This window comes from Kogia breviceps, chromosome 1 (assembly GCF_026419965.1).
Source record: "Kogia breviceps isolate mKogBre1 chromosome 1, mKogBre1 haplotype 1, whole genome shotgun sequence".
NCBI classification, from domain to species: Eukaryota; Metazoa; Chordata; class Mammalia; order Artiodactyla; family Physeteridae; genus Kogia; species Kogia breviceps.
In genome coordinates, this window is record NC_081310.1 from 197,962,579 (window position 1) to 197,980,336 (window position 17,758).

Genomic DNA, 17,758 nt, shown 5'->3' on the forward strand with positions numbered 1-17,758 from the left:
GGACAAGACCCAGGGATCCCAGGCTCCTCAGTCCTTCGGTGAGTATTTACTGAGTATCAGGCCCTGGGCATACAGGATGTGGAAGAAAAAGAGATGCTCTCATTGCATCAGACAGTAAGAGGATGTGCTGAGACGCACAGAAGGTAACGCCAGCGAATGAGGGGGGTGCGGGGAGATAAGAAGGCAGAGGAAGACTGGGAGGGAGGGCGTGTGTCTTCTCGGGGCCCGTGATGATCTGAGGGAGGCGTGGGGCCGGCCTCACTGAGAAGCGGAGATGGAGCAAAGACTAGGAGGGGAGGAGGGAGGGGCTGTGGGCTCTCTGGGGAAGAGAGTGAGGCAGTGGGAATGGCCTGGTCAAAGGCCAAAGGTCGGAGGGCAGGAGCAGCAAGGAAGGCCAGGAGGTAGAGTAGAGGAGGTGATTAGGGCGCAGCTGCAGGTCAGGCAGGGGGGCGCCGGAGCGAGGAGGGCCTCTGGGCTGCCGTAAGGAAGCAGCTTTCCCTGTCCGTGAGAGGGGAGCCTGTGGCCGGTCCAGGGATCTGACTTGTGGTCTCCAAGGTGGGCACAGCCGGACAGGAAGCAGGCAGGGGGAGGGCAGAGAGGCCAGCTGGGGCCCCAGGGACGTGACAGGCTTGGACCAGGAGTTACCGGTGGAGGTGAAGGCTGTCCCCCCGAGAGGGGCTTCTCGTGACTCCACCAGGCCCCTCCTTGCAGGGTGCCCAGTGTGCCAGGGTGGCTCCCCCCACCAGGCCCTGCTGCCCGGGGGACCTCAGCACACACCAGCAAGCACACGGTCGAGGCATGAGGTGGTTCCTGGGCCCCCGGACCCCGCTGGCAGGATGGTCAGGAGCTCTGAGGGCTACCCGCTCCTTGTCCCTTCTGAGCCCCAAATGGGGATGTGGGCTTGTGGTTCTGTTTCACCGGCCACTAGCGCTCCAGGCCAGGAGGGCCGGCCCTCCTGACTCTACCTCCCTCAGACCCAGGGCCTGAGACGTTCTGAGACGGCCCCAGCCCAGCTCCTGCCAGCCCCCGTGCCTCTAGCTGAAGGACTCTTTTCCCCAGGGGGCTCAGGGGGAGGGTCCCATGGGGCAGCAGCCTCTGAGGTCACGGTGGCAATTCCTCTGCCTCTGGGAGGGCTTGCCCAGTGGACTGGGAGAGACTGGAGGAGGGGTGGCTGGGTACAGGCCATGCCTGCAGTCCTTTCTAACTCCCCAAGGTGCAGCCCGGCATTAGCCGGGCCCTCCCCCGAGGCCGCCCAGCCCTCCTGCCTCTCTGGAGCTTGTCATGGCCAGGGCTCATGGCTGCCCAAAGCCTCCCGGGCAGGATCAAGTTTCCTACCGGTAGGAGCTCTCCCTCCATCACCTGCCGCCAGGGAGAGCTGAGCCCTCGTGAATAATTCACAGTGTTTCACAGCAGGCCAGGGAGGCTCAGGAGAGCGGGGCAAGGCGGCCTCTAAAGCCAGGCTGCCTGGGTCCCCTGACTGCACCCTGCGGCCTGGGGCAGCCTGCACCTCTGCCCCTCCCCAGCTCCCAGCCCTGGGGTCCCCGGCCTTGGCGGGGCAGGAGTCTCTACCTCCGAGTGAGGGTGTGGGCACTGGCCCCCAAAGCCCCCCCGCCAGCAGGCCCTACCTCAGTTCCCAGCACCCCCTCCTGCCTGAGCCCAGCCTGGCAATCACAAAAGTGCCTCCTTATCAGCCAAGTCACGCGTCGCGTTGTCACTGTGGGAATGGAGCCCCAGGCCTCTGTCCGCTTCCCTGAGAGTCACGGGGGGCTGGTGGCTCATCAGCCCAGGCCATCTGGCCACAGAGTCGGCGCCGGGGCCCAATCACGGCCAGCACCACAGCCTGGCCTGGGAGCATCTGTGTCGCCGGGGCCCTGAGCCTTCGAGGGTGTCCCCAGCACAGCCAGAGCCTTCCTAAGGCTGGAACCCCAGCCCAGGGAGGCTCATCCTAGGCCCCAGACTTCTCAGGGAGGAGGGGCTCAGGGGCCAGCCTGGGGCTCCACCCCTGCCCCCCACCAGCACTTCCCCGGGCGGGGCAGAGCCCCCTCAGTTCACACCATTGGAGCTAAGTTGGCATGGCCTCCAGCCTGACTTCCTGGGGCCCATCATGCGTGACGGGGGAGCCCGGCGGGTGCGAGAGGATGACCACCGCCGGTCTCTCTCCTCTTAGGGCCTCAGTGTCCTCCGTGATAAGTGACAAGTGAGGGGGTGGTGTCAGAAGCACCTGGGTGGGGGGGTGGGGACACACACAGGGGCAGCGCCCCAGCCCCTACCTGGGGAGTCTACGTGGAGTCTGGGACCAGGCCCTCAGGGTGCTGATGGCTGCAGGTTCCGAGCCTGCACTCGAGGGTGTTTGGGGCCTCCTCCTCGAAATCCCATCGATTCTGGTGTGACCCAGACCCTAGCTTGTCCAGGAGCAGAGGGTTCACGCCAGAGCGGTGCCCAGTGGCCTCTGGCAGGGATGGCTGGAGGAGACCCCCGGCTGGTCGCCCACGAATCAAACCAGGGAACCTCTAGCTTAGCAAGAACGAGCCAGGCTCGGCCGTCCTGGTCCCGGCCCGGGACTTTAAGCTGCCCTGTATCCACAGCAGCGTGCTGCACCCAAGGGGCTGCCGGACGCTGCCACCGGGCCACGGGGCCACGGGGCCACGGGGCCAGGCTGGCCTCCTGCTGCTTCCTGGCGCCCAGCGGCCGGGCCGACGCCCTTAGGAGTGGAGCCAGGGGTGAGGACAGACCCTCCCGCCTTGTGACTGCTCTCCTCCTGAGGCCGGGTCCTCTGTCACCACTTATTTCCCAGGTACCCCCTTGACTGACGAAGGTCACCAGTCAGAGCCCCGGTCTGTTGGGTCCCCAGGACCCCTGCCTCCCCCTGGGTGCACCTGTGACCTGGCTCCCTCCCTCCCTCCCCCGGGACCCATCCCCACGACTCCCACGCTCTTCAGTGCACCCCATTCTTCTGCACAGCCCACCCCACCCTGGGGCGTGCCGAGCTCACCGCTCAGCTGCGTTCTCTGACCGGCCGCTCGCCGAGGGCCGGGGAGGTTCGGGAGCCCCATCCCCCTGCGGAGTGGGAGTGAGCTGCCGGCCACAGGAGAGGACAAGCTGCCCTCTGACAGGTCGGGGGCTGAGGGCCCAGGAGGCAGGGTGGGGGTCTGGGCAGGGGGTCTCTCCCGTCACTGCTGGGTAACTGATGTGGCTCCTCCTCCCTCCTGACTGGGGGTCCAGGAGATGCTCTTCACCCCTACGCCCCACTCAGGACAGTCTTGCAAATTAGCACAGGTCAGAGCCAGAGAGCTACCTGCTGCAGGCTGTTAGCATCCTGGAGACGAGCAAGGGGTCTGTGCACAGCCGCTACAGCTCAAGGGCAGCTCGTACTGGGGGGGTGTCCGCTTACGGGGCTCTGGGGCATGGGTGTGTGGGCAGCCCACCAGGAGGGGAGAACTTTCAGCTCGGGTGGGAGCTGTCTCCGGCCAGGCCCCTGGCCACGGGGATGGCCCAGAAGCACTAATTGCCCTGGCGTGCTGGAGGGGCACGGCCGACCACAGGCACCCCCCCCAGAGCCCTGGCCCGCCCCACCCAGAGGCCCCCTGAAGCGGAGGGTCCTTACTCAGGGTGGTGGCTGACGAGAAGCCTCAGGGAGGGGAAGTCTCCTTTGGCGGCAGCGTAGTGGACAGGCAGGGCGCCTGTGTCTGTGGCCACGGTGGGGTCCCCACCGCCATGACGCAGCAGCCAGTTCACCACCTCAGGGTGGCCGAAGCGGGCAGCCAGATGCAGGACTGTGGCACCAGAATTGTCTCTGTCCTGTGGGAGGAGAGCCCGTTAGTCCTAAAGCCTGGCCCTGCCCCCATCCCTCGCTCAGACCACGTCCTGCATATCCCACCAGCCACTGGGGCAGTTCTGCACCTAACTGGCCCCCTTTGAAGCTCAGTCCATAGCGGCAGCACGGTGCCATCCACGCTGGGCTTTCTGAGGCCTGCAGGGCACCTTGTCATCGCCCCAGCAGGAGCACCCGCCTGCCACCCAGGTGCTTAGGGAACACCTGAAGGAGCCCCTGGGCCAAGAAGAGCGGGCTGTTGGGCCCTGCTGTCAGGGGTCGGGGGAGCAGCCCCTGCGCCCAACCCCTGCCTCCTGCCTCTCCTCCTCCCCACGTCTCACAAGGGAAGAGGCCTCCGGGTTGACGCATCTCCAACGACCCAAACTCAGTGCAGAGAACTGCCCCACCGCCAGCAGACTCCCTGCTCCCAGCCCGCCCCGAACAGGCTATGTCCTTGCCTCTGGCTACTGGTGGGCAGGGCCGGGGCAGTCAGCCAGTGGTGGTACGCGTGGGATAGAGGCAGCCCCTGGGAAGGGCTTGGGCAAGACCCCTCCCAGGCACCCCAAAGGGGACGGGTCGATGGTTTAGGCCCAGAAGTGCTGAATGAGTCTTCCTTGAACATCCAGGTGTGTGTGTCTCTTGCGGGAGGGGGTTGGCAAATGCTGTTTATGTGACCTGCAGGCCAAGACGGACAGACACCCAGAAGCCTGGACTCAGAGGCTGGGAGTTTGGGAGAGTGGGCACCGGTTCTAGAATAGAATGAGCTCCCAGCACCAAGCACGCGGGTGATGGAGAGGTGGGCAGGGAGCTGGGCAGGGGCTCGGGGAAAGGGGTGGGGCAGCCGTGGAGGCGGGCACGGGTAACCGGGGTCAGAGAAGGGAAGCTGCTCTGCATGCCCACCCCCGCCCCAGCCCAGAGAGAGGGCACCATGGGAACAGGTTTGGCCAAGGCAGGGGGTGCTGGAGAGACCCTGAGCTTAAAGAAGGTGAATCTAGGTAGCAAGAGAACCTCTGAAGCTCCTCTAAGAAATGCAGGGAGAAGAGGGGACAGAGGGCAAGGGGCCCAGGGGCACAACGGTGAGGTTGCAGTGAGGGGCTACGGGGTGTAGCCCGTAACAGACGGGCTGTTGGGCAAGAACAGAGGCGGAGGAAAGAGTCCAGAGGAAGCGGAGGACGGTGCTGAGCCTCCTCTGTGTGTGGAACGCCTGGGGAAGACCAGAGACAGGTGCGGTCTGTCCTCCTGAGCCCAGGGGACAAGGCTGGCTAGAGGTGACCCAGACAGGCCCATAGTGAAGTATGCCCTGCGCCCCAGCTCTTGAGAAAGGCCCTCACTTCCCACTGGCCTTGGGGACTGTGGGTCTGAGGCTCCAGGGGGTCCTGATGGCTCTGGGCCTCTGGGTGAGGGTGGCAGTAAGGAGAGAATCACAGGCCTATGACCTGTCCCCAAGCTCCAACAGCTACGTAGGCCCCAGGAGCCTCACGTGCTATGGCCCGTACCCTAAAGCTGCTTATCTCCCTGAGCTGAGCAGGGCCCCGGATCTAGGTCATCCTCCCCCTACACACACACTTTGCCCCCAGCACCCAAGCCCTCTGGGGCGAGAGGGAGGGAGACTTGATAAGCTGGGCACAAGGCCGCCTGCTCCTTGTGCTGGGGAGGCTTCTGGCCAAGGCTGGACACCAGGGTCGGGGAGGCAAGCCACCTCCCAAAAGAGTGGGCAGGGACCATGTGCCAGGAACTCCTGATAACAGAGCTAGCCCGGAGATAAGGGGCCGGGCCATCTCCCAGGAAGGGTGGGATGGGAGGCCTGGCATCCTGAGGCCAAAAGGTGGGGGGATGGGGTCTGGGCACCGCCAGGACACAGCCAGCCAGCTCAGAGTTGGCCCTGCTTCCTCTCCTTCTGCATCCAGTTAACACAGTGGTCCTCGTAAGTGGGAAATCAGTTCTGTTCCTCCCTCCACGGGCTTTGTCCTACAACCACAGTATCGTGCCAATTCCTAACGCCAGCCTATGAGACCCTCTGGGACCTGGCCCTGCTGTTTTCTCTCTCCCTCACCCCACGGCAAACATGCTCCCCTCCCTGCCGTCCCTGCTACAGGACAAGATGTGTCCCCCTCAGGGCTTTGTACTTCCTGCTCCTCGGGCTTGGAATTCTCTGGTCATCACCTGGCCACTTCCCTCCCATCAGCCAAGACCCCCTTCAGAGGTCACTCTTCGGAGGGGCCTTCCCTGGCCACCTTGCCCGCGCGGCAAATGTCGCTCCCCACCGCGTGGCCTAGCAGTACCCGGTGTTGCCTGGTTTACTTTCTGGACCGTGTGTTTGCTGTTCACTAGGAGCGCCCCTGAATCTCCGGGCCTAGAACCTGCTGGATACTTTATGTCCAGCAGGATTGAGCAAGAGGGCTACACACGAGGGCCTGAGCTGCCTTCAACAGCTCAGGAGAGGCCAGGTTGGCTAACACCAGCCTGGTGGCCACTGAACGAGACCCACTGGGGTCTCAGGGCAGGAAGACTCGGGCTGGGCTGAAGAAGCTGGGAGGCCAGAAGGCGCTGATGTCCTGGGATCAGCTCAGGTCCTTGGGAGGCCCCCCCCCCATTACCAGCCTCCACCCTCCCCTCGCCTTAGGGACACATACTCCTCAGCCTGGGGTGGGCTGTAGGATTTTGTGCAAACCGCCCCCCACCCCCACCCCGGCCCCCTGCCACTTCCCAGACCTGGTCCTGGAGGATATGGGCTTCTGACTCCAGGCCCTTTGTCCCCCTCCCCTGCCCACTTCTCGGGACGCCCTGGATCATTGCGTTTCCCCCACCCACCAGCTTAAGTACTATCCCAGTTGAGCCCCGTTCCATTCTGGTTTCCTATCACCCAGATGCTCTTCTAGGCGGTGGCCAGGGCTTGCCAGGGCATCTGCCCGGGTACTCTCAACCCGGGGAGCCCACCCGGCCCCAAGACCTCTGGAGGGAGCTCCCAAGCCCACCCGCCCCTTAAGACCCGAGGGCTCCAGACCAGAACTCTCTCCTGGGGAGGAAGCCCTCCCGGGTGCCCCGTGCGCGGCGCGGACTCACCTGCACTCCACAGCCGCCCTGAGAGAGCAGCCACTTCAGGCAGCAGAGGTGGCCGGTGGCGGCGGCGTCGTGGGCCGGCGTGGCGCCGTTGCGCGCGCTGGCCGCGGCGGGCAGACCTGCCTCCTCCACCAGGAAGCGCAGACAGTGCAGCTTGCCGGCGCGGGCCGCGTGGTGCACCGGCAGCGCGTCCAGCGGGTCGCGCAGCGAGGGCCCCAGCAGGCGGGCGGCGTGCAGGGACCTCAGCACGTCCAGGTCGCCCTGGCGCGCCGCCTGAAGCGTCTGCTCCAGGGCCATGGTGCCGCCCGCGGCGCCGCGACCCGGGCTCAGCGCGGCTCCCGGGGCGCCATGCGTCTGTCCTCCGGCACCGGGAGAGCCCGCGGCGCGACCGTCGGGGCCTGCGAGTGGGGAGGCGGAGCGGCTGCCGGCCCGGCCTCTGCCCCGCGATGCCTCGCCCGCTCCGCTCCGCCTCCGCCGAGCTCTGGGGCTGGGGGCCCCCGCGGCGCCCAGCCTAAGCCTCGGGCCCGCCCCCCGCACCGCCTCCGCCCGGCCCCGCCCGCCGCGGTCCGAGTCCCCCGCCCGCCCGTCCTCCGCAGCCGCGCCGAGGGCCGGACTCCGGCGACAGAGGAGGTGCGCCCAGGGACTTCTCTCCAAATTTACCTCCGGTCAAAAAGCAGACCCCGGGGACTTCCCTTGGTGGTCCAGTGGTCAAGAATCCGCGCTCCCAATGCACGGGCCGCGGGTTCGATCCCTAGTCGGAGAACTAAGATCCCACAGGCCGCGCCGTGCAGCCAAAAAATTAAGAAAAAAAAAAAAAAAAAAAAAAAGCAGACCCCGGTGATCAGAGCCGTCGTCCAGGCGCTGGCGGGCAGAGCCCCCAGACGAACTGATTCATCCACCCAGTGCCAGTTCCTAGGCGCTGGGGACACGAGCCAGCAAACGATGACCACAGTTCCGGAGAGTGACAAGTGTGATCAGAACAGGAAAACGGGGACTTAGTAAGTTATGGGGGCTACGTGCTATGAGAGCGGTACAACACTATACCCATTTTACAGCAGGGGAAACTGAGGCACGGGGAGGTTTGTGTTTTTTTTAATTTGTTTGTTTGGTTTTGTTTATGGTTTCCTTTGCTGTGCAAAAGCTTTTAAGTTTAATCAGATCCCATGTGTTTATTTTTTGTTTTTATTGTCATTGCTCTAGGAGGTGGATCAAAAAAATCTTGCTGTGCTTTATGTCAGAGGGTGTTCTGCTGATGTTTTCCTCTAAGAGTTTTATAGTATCCGGTCTTACACTTAGGTCTTTAATCCATTTTGAGTTTATTTTTGTGTATGGTGTTAGAGAATGTTCTAATTGCATTCTTTTACATTGCTTGTTTGGTTTCGTTTTTTTAATGAATCTTGTCCACAGTGGCTCAAATACAAAGGGGCAAAGCTCAGGGGCTGACCCTGCTGTGCCCTTCTTCCCTCTGCACCTGAAGTTCCCCCTGCCCAGAGCACCCCCAACGTCTACCACCCTCCAGATGTCAGTTGAGGGGCTCCCTCCCCCACCAGGAGGCTTCCTCTCGTTCCTCTGCTGGGATCAGGCCATCTGCCCACCTGTTATGTGGAAAACACCTGTTCAGACCTCTCCCCCCACCCAAGAGCAGGCAACCAGGTGGAGTGTGTCTCCACTGTTCCCTAAGTGGTTCCAGCTTCCCTAAAACCTGCAACCCCATACCCTGTCCACTCGGTTGTCTTACCTAAGTTCCCCTGGTTATAAACGACTCCTTCCTCCAGGTAACCAGCAAAACCCCCAGAATCCTTTGGTTGAAGGGAACAACAATGGGAGAAGACAGGAGAGACTTAAAATCTGGGGTAACTGAAAATGGAGTCTGCTTTCCCATCCTCCAGGCTTCAAACCGTGGTCCACAGGCATGGAGGGCGATGTTCTAGAAAGAACTTTCCTCCCCAGGAGCTAGTTTCAGGGTATCTCAGCAAGGATGCAGATGTTGGTGCAGGGGGGCCTGTCGGCACAGAGCTGAGTGAGCCAGTGTGTGTGGCCAGGGGTGGCATGTGGGACATCAGTTGAGGATCCATGAAGTCCTTTTCTTGAGCCCCTAAAGAATAATTAATGAGGGAATTCTATGGTGGTCCAGTGGTTAGGACTCCGCGCTTTCACTGCCAAGGGCACGGGCTTAGTGCCTAGTCGGGGAACTAAGATCGCAAGCCAGGCTGTGTGGCCAAAAGAGAGAGAGAGAGAGAGAGAGAGAGAGAGAGAGAGAGAGAGAGAGAGAGAGAGGTGGGGGAGGGAGAGAACAATTAATAACCTCGGAGGAGTGCGGCCCAGAGGTACCCTGAGCTCAACAATGCAATTTGAGGAGACAGTGGCTCAGGCGTGCCCAGCCCCTGCTCCACTAGATGTGTTGACTTATTCTCACAGCTAGGACTGTTAGGGGGGTAACGGAAAAGAGGGCCGAAAGGCGCTTGACAGACAGCGTGTGCTCCATAAGTGGTGGCCGGTCCGGTACGGGTGGCGCGAGCTCCCGCTCGCCCGGAGGCTCCGGGCTCCTTCCCGGTGGGCGCGCTGGTCTTCTCAAGCCCTGCTTGGGGAGCACGCGGCCGGGGGGACTTAGGCGGAGTGTCGAAGGTGGGGCGCGGAGACGGGGTTTGCGCGGCGGAGGGGAGGGGCCCCGTCCAGCACCCAGGACAGCGCCGGTCGGCTCCGCCCTGTGGTTCCTCCTCCCGGCCCGGTTAGGTGGGTCCAGCCCGCCATCCGCGCGCGGCTCGGCCCGGCAGTCCGCCGTGCTGGCCGTTGCCCGGCCGGCCGGTTGACGGAGGGCAGCCCCGAGCAGATGGGCGGGGGACGCGCAGCCAGTTTGCGGCAGCAGCGGCCACGCGGCGAGGAGGCGGGCCCGGAGGGAGGAGACGGGCAGCAAAGAGCAGGCACCCAGGAGTGCCCCGCCCCGCCCGTCACGTGAGCTCCGCCTGTCCTGTAGGCGGAGCCCGGAGCTGGAGCCAGTGAGATGAAAATGAGCTCCGGGCGCTCCTGGGTTGCCTCGTTTTCTCTGGGCCTCAGTCTCCCCGTTCAAAACCGAGGACAGGGGGACCAGGTGGTCCCTGACTCGGTGAGGGCCGGAGACTTCTATGGAGCCACCGGGGCCCTAGTTCTGCCTGGCCAGTTTCCAGCCGTTAGAGCCGGAGCAAGTTGAGGTCTCTTTCCGGGCCTCAGTCTCCCCTTCCATCCCCGCAGAACAACTGGGGGGCCGAGCCCCTCCCCATAGTAGAAACCCCAGTGGTAGCCCCCTGAGGCCCGGAACTTGGGGGTCCTGCCGCCGCTGGGTAACCTGCCCAAGCCCAGGGCGGGGCTCAGAGGAGGCGGTGATCCCGGCGTTGGACAAGAAGGGACAAGGGCCTGGGGCCACCCGCTCGCCTCCTGCCCGAGGGTCAGGGCAGCGAGGGCTTCGATGGCGCCCACACACCCCCCTGCAGGTGCTCTTGGAGGAGGGCGCCCGGGGCTCGCAGCAGCTGGGACCCGAAGGCCTGGAGCGGGGACCCGGGGCCTCTGCCGTCCCCGCTTCCGCCCCAACCCCGCGCAGGAACAAAGGCGGAGGTGGGACCCACGGGCGGCCTGGCTCCGCAGGGCGGGACGGGGCGGAGCGGGCGCGCTGCCTCCTTAAAGCCCGGCTGCGGGCGTGGCGCGCGCTCCACTGGCGCCCGCTCGGGCCGCGCACCAGGCCTCCCCGCGGGCCTCGGCCTGCGCTCGGTGTCTGGGCGGGCACAAGTGTCCCACGCGCGGGCCCCGCAGCGGCGCCGCTTTCCCGCCGAGCATGGGGCTGCCTCGGAGGGCAGGGGACCCGGCGGAGCTGCGCAAGGTAGGGGCCGGGGCCTGGCGGCTGGGGGCAGAGCGGCGGGGGCGGGGGCCTGGACGGCGACCCGCGTAACCGCGGCCTTCCCGCCCTACTGCAGAGCCTGAAGCCACTGCTGGAGAAGCGCCGCCGCGCGCGCATCAACGAGAGCCTGAGCCAGCTCGAGGGCCTCGTCCTGTCGCTGCTGGGCAGGGAGGTGAGTGCCGGGGCGCTCGGGTACAGGCCGGGCGCACTGGGGCTGGGGGTAGGGGGTCCCGGGGCGCGGGGCGAGGAGGCCGGGCGGGCCGAGATGCCCTTGCCGGAGAAGCCGACGAGGGGACAGCGCGCGGCGCCCACGGCTGAGCCCGGGGTAGGACCGCCGACCCACCGCGGGCTACGGCAGGCCCGGCACCAGCTCCTGGGAGCGTGGTACTCACGGCAGCCTGCCGGAGCTCTGTCTTGTTTGTCCCTTTCTCTGTCCCTCTCCTTCGTGGCCGGGCCCAGAGCTCCCACTTCTCGAAGCTGGAGAAAGCGGACATCCTGGAAATGACCGTGCGCTTCCTGCAGGAGCTGCCCGCGTCCTCCTGCCCGACGGCACCGCCCAGTGAGTGACCTTGCCCCGCCCCGGCCCGGCCCGATTCCGCGCCCCCCGCCCCCCACTCCACCCCGCGCCTCACGCCGCTCTCCGTCCGCAGCGCCCTCCGACAGCTACCGCGAGGGCTACCGAGCCTGCCTGGCGCGCCTGGCCCGCGTGCTACCCGCCCGCCGCGTCCTGGAGCCCGCCGTGAGCGCTCGCCTGCTGGAGCACTTGCGCCGGAGGGCTGCCAGCGCCACCCCCGACGGTGGGCGCGCGGGGGACTCCTGCGGCCCGCCCGCGGCCTCCCCGCCGCCCGCGCCCTCGCCACCTGCGCCTCTTCGGGACCCAGGCCTCTGGCGGCCCTGGTCGTCCCCTGGCCGGTCCACGGGACCCTGCTGACAGCGTGGGGCCAGGAATGCCGGACAGACTGAGGAAGCTCTTGGTGGCGGCTTTCCTCGCCACCGCGAGGGACCAGACTGGTACCTACCGCCCGGCCAGACCCGGATGCTTGTGAGCTGTGTGGCAGACTGACCTCCACGGGGGCTCAGGAAATAAGAGGAGAGGCCTACTCTCAGCCCCAGCTTGGGGTGTCTGGGCTAGAGGTGGAGGGGCAGGTGGCTGCAGGGAGAAGAAAAGGCCTCCCACCCCAGTTGGTGGATGGGTTCTAGAGCTGGGCCAGCCACTGCTGCCTGGGCAGCCCGCACACCTGCCGCAGCGCTGGCACCAGCCCAGGGGCTGGGCCAGGAGCTCACCTGAGCCAGGGGCAGCAATCTGCTCTGACTGGTCGCCACTCTCCCAGCCCTGCCCGAACCTGCCTTCTCGCCAGCTCAGCTTGGTAACCTCTGGGCACACAGCAGCAACGGCCGGAGGGGCTCTGAAGGCTGGGGAGCCATGTCCTCCACTCCTGGGCTCCCTGCCTAAAGCTTCCAATTATAGGGACAGGATGCAGCCAGGGCTCTGTGTCCCTGGGGGTGGGGCTTCCTTAGGTAGTCTTGGGAAGGATTTATTTCCCTAAGCGTTAGGTTAACAGCTGTGTACCGCACACCAGGCCAGGTGGCCTTGGGGTGTGAAGAAGGGGTGGGACAAGAATGAGGGTGCCCTGTGGCCTCAAGGAAGCTTGCCACCTCGAAGGGCCCGGGTCCAGCACAGAGCTGGTGCCAGTGTGAGGTGAGCAGGTCCCATGTCCTGGAGCAGCAGACATTCAAGGGGTGGCACGGCAGGTTGAGGAACAGAGTCCCCCTCTCTCATTTTCTCTTTGGAACTGCTCTCTGCTACTGTCAGGACAGATAACTAGAAGCAACTTGTTCTTAAGACTTTTCTTTCTTCCCCGTGGAAGCCGGAGAGCCTTCAAAGGTCCAGTGGTGGTGGTGGGTGCTGTGGATCCCAGCAGTGGGTGCCCACGAGAAGGCCGGAGCATCTGTGGCCCACTCTCAGTCGTGTTCCCAGCATCTCGCGGGGATTCGCTGAGCATTTGTGGGAGGTTGCGAGTCCTTCCCCCCAGTCCCCGGTCCAACAGCCTGTGCACTAGGACCAGGGCGCTAGGGGCAAGAAGATAGAGCTGATGGGGGGGGGTCACTAAATTGAGCTATGCCACAGAAACCCACGATGACCGTGGCACTGATTCTGGTGGCAGGATGTGGGGAAGCGGTGGGCATCACTGAAGAAGTCAACGTGAAGTCAGCAGGGTGAGCCCCCGGCAAGGTGGGCTGTCCTACCGCCTGTCTGGGCCCAGCCGGCTGGACTGTAAGCTCCTGCGGGGCAGCGCTGGGGCTAAGTTTACTGCTTTGTCCCCAAGGAACTCGGCACGTGGTGGGTCCTCAGTAAACATCGTAAGCCAACGAACGGGTGATGTGACGGGCCCACCCTCTACTGAACCCCGACAGACTGGCTGTTGCCTCAGCTCCTATCCCCTGAGCCCTAATATCACTTTGAAAAGCTGCTGCACCAGAGCATGAGCTCCCCGGGACAGATGTGGGGAAGGGCGTGGAGAGTAGGGAGGGCGGTTCCTGGAAACGCAAGCCTGCTTTCCTGAGCTGCCAGGAACGAGTGGAGGGGGGCACGTAACCCACAAGCCCACGCTCACCGCCAGAGTTCAAGTTTCCCCCTTGGGTCAAGGACTCCCATCCATGGGCACAAACTGGGCAGACTCCTTGTCCCTGTAAATAAGAACTTTCAACACGGGTCGAAAGTCGGTAAACACTGCCCAACCAGAGGCCCCTCTCCTCCTTCCGACCACTGCTTCCTTCTGAGCCCCATCTGGGTCCCCAGCTCTGTGACTCGTGTTGATCTGACCCCAATCAAGCCACAGTACAAGCAGTCAGGGACGGGGCATGTAGGTAGGCCGGTGACACACAGGGTCAGGCATTCTGGGGACCTGAGCTGGCCGAGAGCCAGGCCTTGGCAAGGAGCTGAGACATGCAGGGGTGGGTGACGCTCTGGGCCTGAGGCGAGAAGCCAGTTTCCCAGCAGGGACGTGCGAGAGCTGCCTAGGTCTTAGCTGGTCCCCTGAGTTGGGCTTGTGAAGTAGGGACTCCCACATCCCTCCCCTACAGGGCCCCTGCAGGCGCCTCCCCCTGGCAGCTCCCCAGGTATTCCCAGAGCCCCGTCTCCTGGCCAAAGGTGAGCCGAGGGCAGAGCGGGCTGCTTCTGCGTGGGAGGGAAGCCGCCTCAGGGGCATTTAATGATCCTTATAAGGCTCCCAGAGTGTCCAGTGAACAGCTCTTGCAATGTCCTCTCTGTTCTGGTCCCATGACTGAGTCTAACTCTGTCTGGTTATCATACTTGGTTAGATGCAAGGCTCCCATGTCTCATAAACCAGTGGGTGAAATCGTCCAACGACCTAAGGACAGTCAGAGCACTGAGCTGTCGGGGAGACTCAGGCTGGGGCCAGGCCCCACCTGTCCCCCCGCACCAGTTAATTTGGAGAGGGCAGATCTCGTTTCCATGAGGATAAAGAGCAGGTTGCCAAGGAGGACTCCTCTAATAAACGTTTACAAATTACTCTGCTCCGCCTGTGAAGCCTAGACTCGGAGGAAGAGTCTTCCACTGGTTTATCTGGAATAGGATCAGAGTGAACATAGCCTGCGGGGAACGTCTGGAAAAATCTGTGGCTTTGAAGAATCCTCGCCACTGTGCTTTGGGGTGACCACTCTGGAGACAGCGGCGGCACGTCCCCATCGTGTGCAGGCAGCCACCTCCTACTCGAAACATCAATAAGCAGCCATATTTACTTAAAAAAAAATTTTTTTTTTGGCCTTGCCATAAGGCATGTGGGATCTTAGTTCCCCGACCAGGGATCGAACCCGTGCCCCCTGCGTTGGCAGTGCAGAGTCTTAACCACTGGACCATCAGGGAAGACTCCATATTTAATTTTTTTAATTAAAATTTTTTTTTTTTTTTTTTTTTTTTTTTTTTTTTTTTTTTGCGGTACGCAAGCCTCTCACTGTTGTGGCCTCTCCCATTGCGGAGCACAGGCTCCGGATGCGCAGGCCTAGCGGCCATGGCTCACGGGCCCAGCCGCTCCGCGGCACGTGGGATCTTCCCGGACCGGGGCACGAACCCGTGTCTCCTGCATTGGCAGGCGGATTCTCAACCACTGCGCCACCAGGGAAGCCCTAAAAAATATTTTTAATTAATTAATTTTGGGTTGCGTTGGGTCTTCGTTGCTGTGCACGGGCTTCCTCTAGTTGCAGCGAGTGGGGGCTACTCTTCGTTGCGGTGTGTGGGCTTCTCATTGCAGTGGGCTCTCTTGTGAAGCACAGGCTCTAGGTGTGCTGGCTTCAGTAGCTGTGGCACGCGGGCTCAGCAGCTGTGGCTCGTGAGCTCCAGAGCGCAGGCTCAGTAGTTGTGGCACACGGGCTTAGCTGCTCCGTGGCACGTGGGATCTTCCCAGACCAGTGCTCGAACCCGTGTCCCCTACATTGGCAGGCAGATTCTTAACCACTGAGCCACCAGGGAAGTCCCCCATATTTACTTTTTAAAAACACACCAGGGTGGGACTTCCCTGATGGTCCAGTGGTTAAGACTCTGCGGTTCCAATTCAGGGGGCACCAGTTCGATCCCTGGTTGGGGAACGAAGATCCCACATGCTGCGCAGCACAGCCAAAAAATTAAAAATAAAGTGACAAGAGATTGTTAAAGCAATAATTGGTTATTTAAAACACACACACACCAGCTTGCTATAGCCGGTCCAGAGAACTAACCCACCCGATGGTGTTATTTCCCTTGGTTTTACTTTTTGCCTGGCCCCTTCCCCGTGTGGGCGCATCCCTGGGGTGCTGGGTGCCTGTGTGCGCGTGCGGGTCCCTGTGCAGCCAGGTGGCAACGCTGCAGAGAGCTGCCCGGGCTCTCGATGTTGGGGAGAAGGCAGCCACCCACTGAGGGTTCTCAGTGAGGAACTGGTTTCACTCTGGGTTTTGAGAGGCCCTGGCAAAGCCCCAGCCACTTAAAGCAGCTATAATAAAACTCTGAATGGTTTCAGGAGCGTGAGAAAGGCGCTAGAGGGCACATCCTAAGTGCACACGTGGTGTCTTGTCACCAAAGGGCCATTGGGGGGCAGTAGGGAGCAAGGGCTGGTGGCTGGTCACAGAACCGGGCTTTGTGAGCAAGGGGTTCCCTGGCCTGGGGGCTAAGGAAGATTTCCAGCTGAACATATGCCTGCCTCTGGTTCTGTTTGGAGGGAGGGCCTGAGAGCCGCCTGTCTTGGTGCTCAGTGAATTAAAAACCTCGGGAACACAGGATTTGTTCTTAAAGAACAAAGAACCATTCTGGACCTCAGAAATCAGAGACAGATTCAGGTTTTACGGGGACTATATTTTGAGGCCCTCTGTAAGAAAACATGTAAAATTATGAGTATAGATTTAGGATGGAAGTGAATATTGATTCAGAAGGAAAAAATAAGTCACTTCAAACTAGTGGTGCCTGCAGGTTGATGTCCCATCCCTTCTGGTTTCTCCTTAAGCAATTTACCAACATGCTTCCATAAATATGCTTCCTGGTGACAATCCTGGCCTCCCCTTGCTCCTCAGATTTTTTTTTTTTTTTTAATCCTGGACCCTCGGCAGTGAAAGCACAGAGTCCTAACCACTGGACTGTGAGGGAACTCCCTCCTAGAACATTCTACTACCTGCCCTTGCTTGTGGGCGATCCAAGCTTAAGCCTCATCAGCCTCATGGTAAATCCACCTCTACCCAGAATGGGCTCTGGGTCTCCTGCAATGACAATAACAAGACAAATGCCTTCCATTTGCTTCCTCCACCCGTTTCAGGCTAAATATTACAAGGTATAGACTCACACAAACATTGACATCATTCATGGCAATGTGTTTGCACCACCTGGAAAGCTTGTTAAATGCAGATTTCTGGGTCCCACCTCCAGGGGTTCTGATTCCCTGTGTTTGAGTCAATAGCCTCATACCTTTCACCTGATGGGGGTTAATCTGCTTGAGCAGAAACTCCCTGGCGGTCCAGTGGTTAGGACTCGCCGCTTTCACTGCCGAGCGCATGGGGTTCAATCTCTGGTCGGGGAACTAAGATCCCATGGTGAGGCAAAAAAAAAAAAAAAAATATATATATATATATGTATATATACATGCTGAAGCAAAGAGGCCACTCTTGAGTATGGGGGCAGCTGGGGCTGGGCTGGGCGGGGGTGGGAATGGGAAGTTAGCATTCAGCTGGGTACAGAGTGTCCATTTTGCAGGATAAGAAGAGTTCTGGAGATGGAATGGTGGTCATGGTTGCACTGCACTGTGAATGTACTTAATACCACTGAACTGCATGCATAAAAATTGTTGAGATGCTAAATTTTACGTGTATTTTACCACCAAACAGTAAACTAAAAGATACCTTATCTGGAATTGGGGCAGCTACTCAGCTGGGTCCTCTGGGATCCATCTGGTTTCCCAGGAACCAGACTGGTCAAGTAAATGAAGCTGCGATGCATCCTTTAGGTCTTTTAAGTGTGGCATTAATTCTTGCCACTCTAGGAATCTACATTGTTTTTTGTTTTTTTTTGTGGTACATGGGCCTCTCTCGCTGCGGAGCACAGGCTCCAGATGCACAGCCTCAGTGGCCATGGCCCACGGGCCCGGCCGCGGAGTGGGATCTTCCCGGACCGGGGCACGAACCTGTGTCCCCTGCATTGGCAGGCAGATTCTCAACCACTGCACCGCCAGGGAAGCCCTTTACGTTGTTTTGATTTACTATCTCGGTTGGGGGCAGTTTGGAAGTTTGCACTTTTTTAAAAACAACGTGTTAGTAATTTATTTTTTTTAAGTATTTATTTATTTATTATTTATTTATTTATGGCTGCATTGCGTCTTCATTGCTGCGCACGGGCTTTCTCTAGTTGTGGTGAGCGGGGGCTACTCTTCATTGCGGTGCGTGGGCTTCTCATTGCAGTGGCTTCTCTTGTTGTGGAGCATGGGCTCCAGGCGCACGGGCTTCAGTAGTTGTGGCACGCAGGCTCAGTAGTTGTGGCTCGTGGG

General features: G+C 61.4%; 2 protein-coding genes and 1 non-coding gene across 6 annotated transcripts in view; 1 reads left to right on the plus strand and 2 right to left on the minus strand.

Moving 5' to 3' along the window:
* Positions 1-7,168, minus strand: part of ESPN (espin) — a 30,035-nt gene extending 22,867 nt beyond the window's left edge. For all 3 annotated transcript variants that reach the window (XM_059039333.1, XM_059039325.1, XM_059039314.1), the window contains exons 1-2: positions 6,875-7,168; positions 3,605-3,798 (exon numbers count right to left, since the gene is read on the minus strand). In XM_059039333.1, coding sequence (XP_058895316.1) covers positions 3,605-3,798; positions 6,875-7,168 — 488 coding nt within the window. The remainder of the gene's footprint in view (positions 1-3,604; positions 3,799-6,874) is intronic.
* A 3,386-nt stretch (positions 7,169-10,554) lies between these two features.
* HES2 (hes family bHLH transcription factor 2) lies at positions 10,555-13,109 on the plus strand. Of its 2 annotated transcripts, XM_059039645.2 has the most exons (4): positions 10,555-10,721; positions 10,816-10,911; positions 11,199-11,298; positions 11,390-13,109. In XM_059039645.2, exons 1-4 carry the CDS (start codon positions 10,677-10,679, stop codon positions 11,668-11,670), a joined length of 522 nt encoding a protein of 173 aa, XP_058895628.1. In that variant the 5' UTR covers positions 10,555-10,676; the 3' UTR covers positions 11,671-13,109. The 2 variants fall into 2 exon arrangements, with proteins under 2 accessions (XP_058895628.1, XP_066874626.1); XM_067018525.1 differs by lacking the exon at positions 10,816-10,911 and having other exon boundaries at positions 10,586-10,721; positions 11,390-11,765.
* A 1,443-nt stretch (positions 13,110-14,552) lies between these two features.
* TRNAG-GCC (transfer RNA glycine (anticodon GCC)) lies at positions 14,553-14,625 on the minus strand. The gene has a single exon. It is a non-coding gene; the product is annotated as a tRNA-Gly (tRNA).
* Positions 14,626-17,758: the final 3,133 nt, after the last annotated feature.

Excerpts from the sequence above, each read along its gene's own strand:
- HES2 (XM_059039645.2), top strand. The coding sequence starts at position 10,677 with ATGGGGCTGCCTCGGAGGGCAGGGGACCCGGCGGAGCTGCGCAAG. Across the intron at positions 10,722-10,815 it reads ACCCGGCGGAGCTGCGCAAG|AGCCTGAAGCCACTGCTGGA; the intron begins GTAGGGGCCGGG and ends GCCCTACTGCAG. Across the intron at positions 10,912-11,198 it reads TGTCGCTGCTGGGCAGGGAG|AGCTCCCACTTCTCGAAGCT; the intron begins GTGAGTGCCGGG and ends GGCCGGGCCCAG.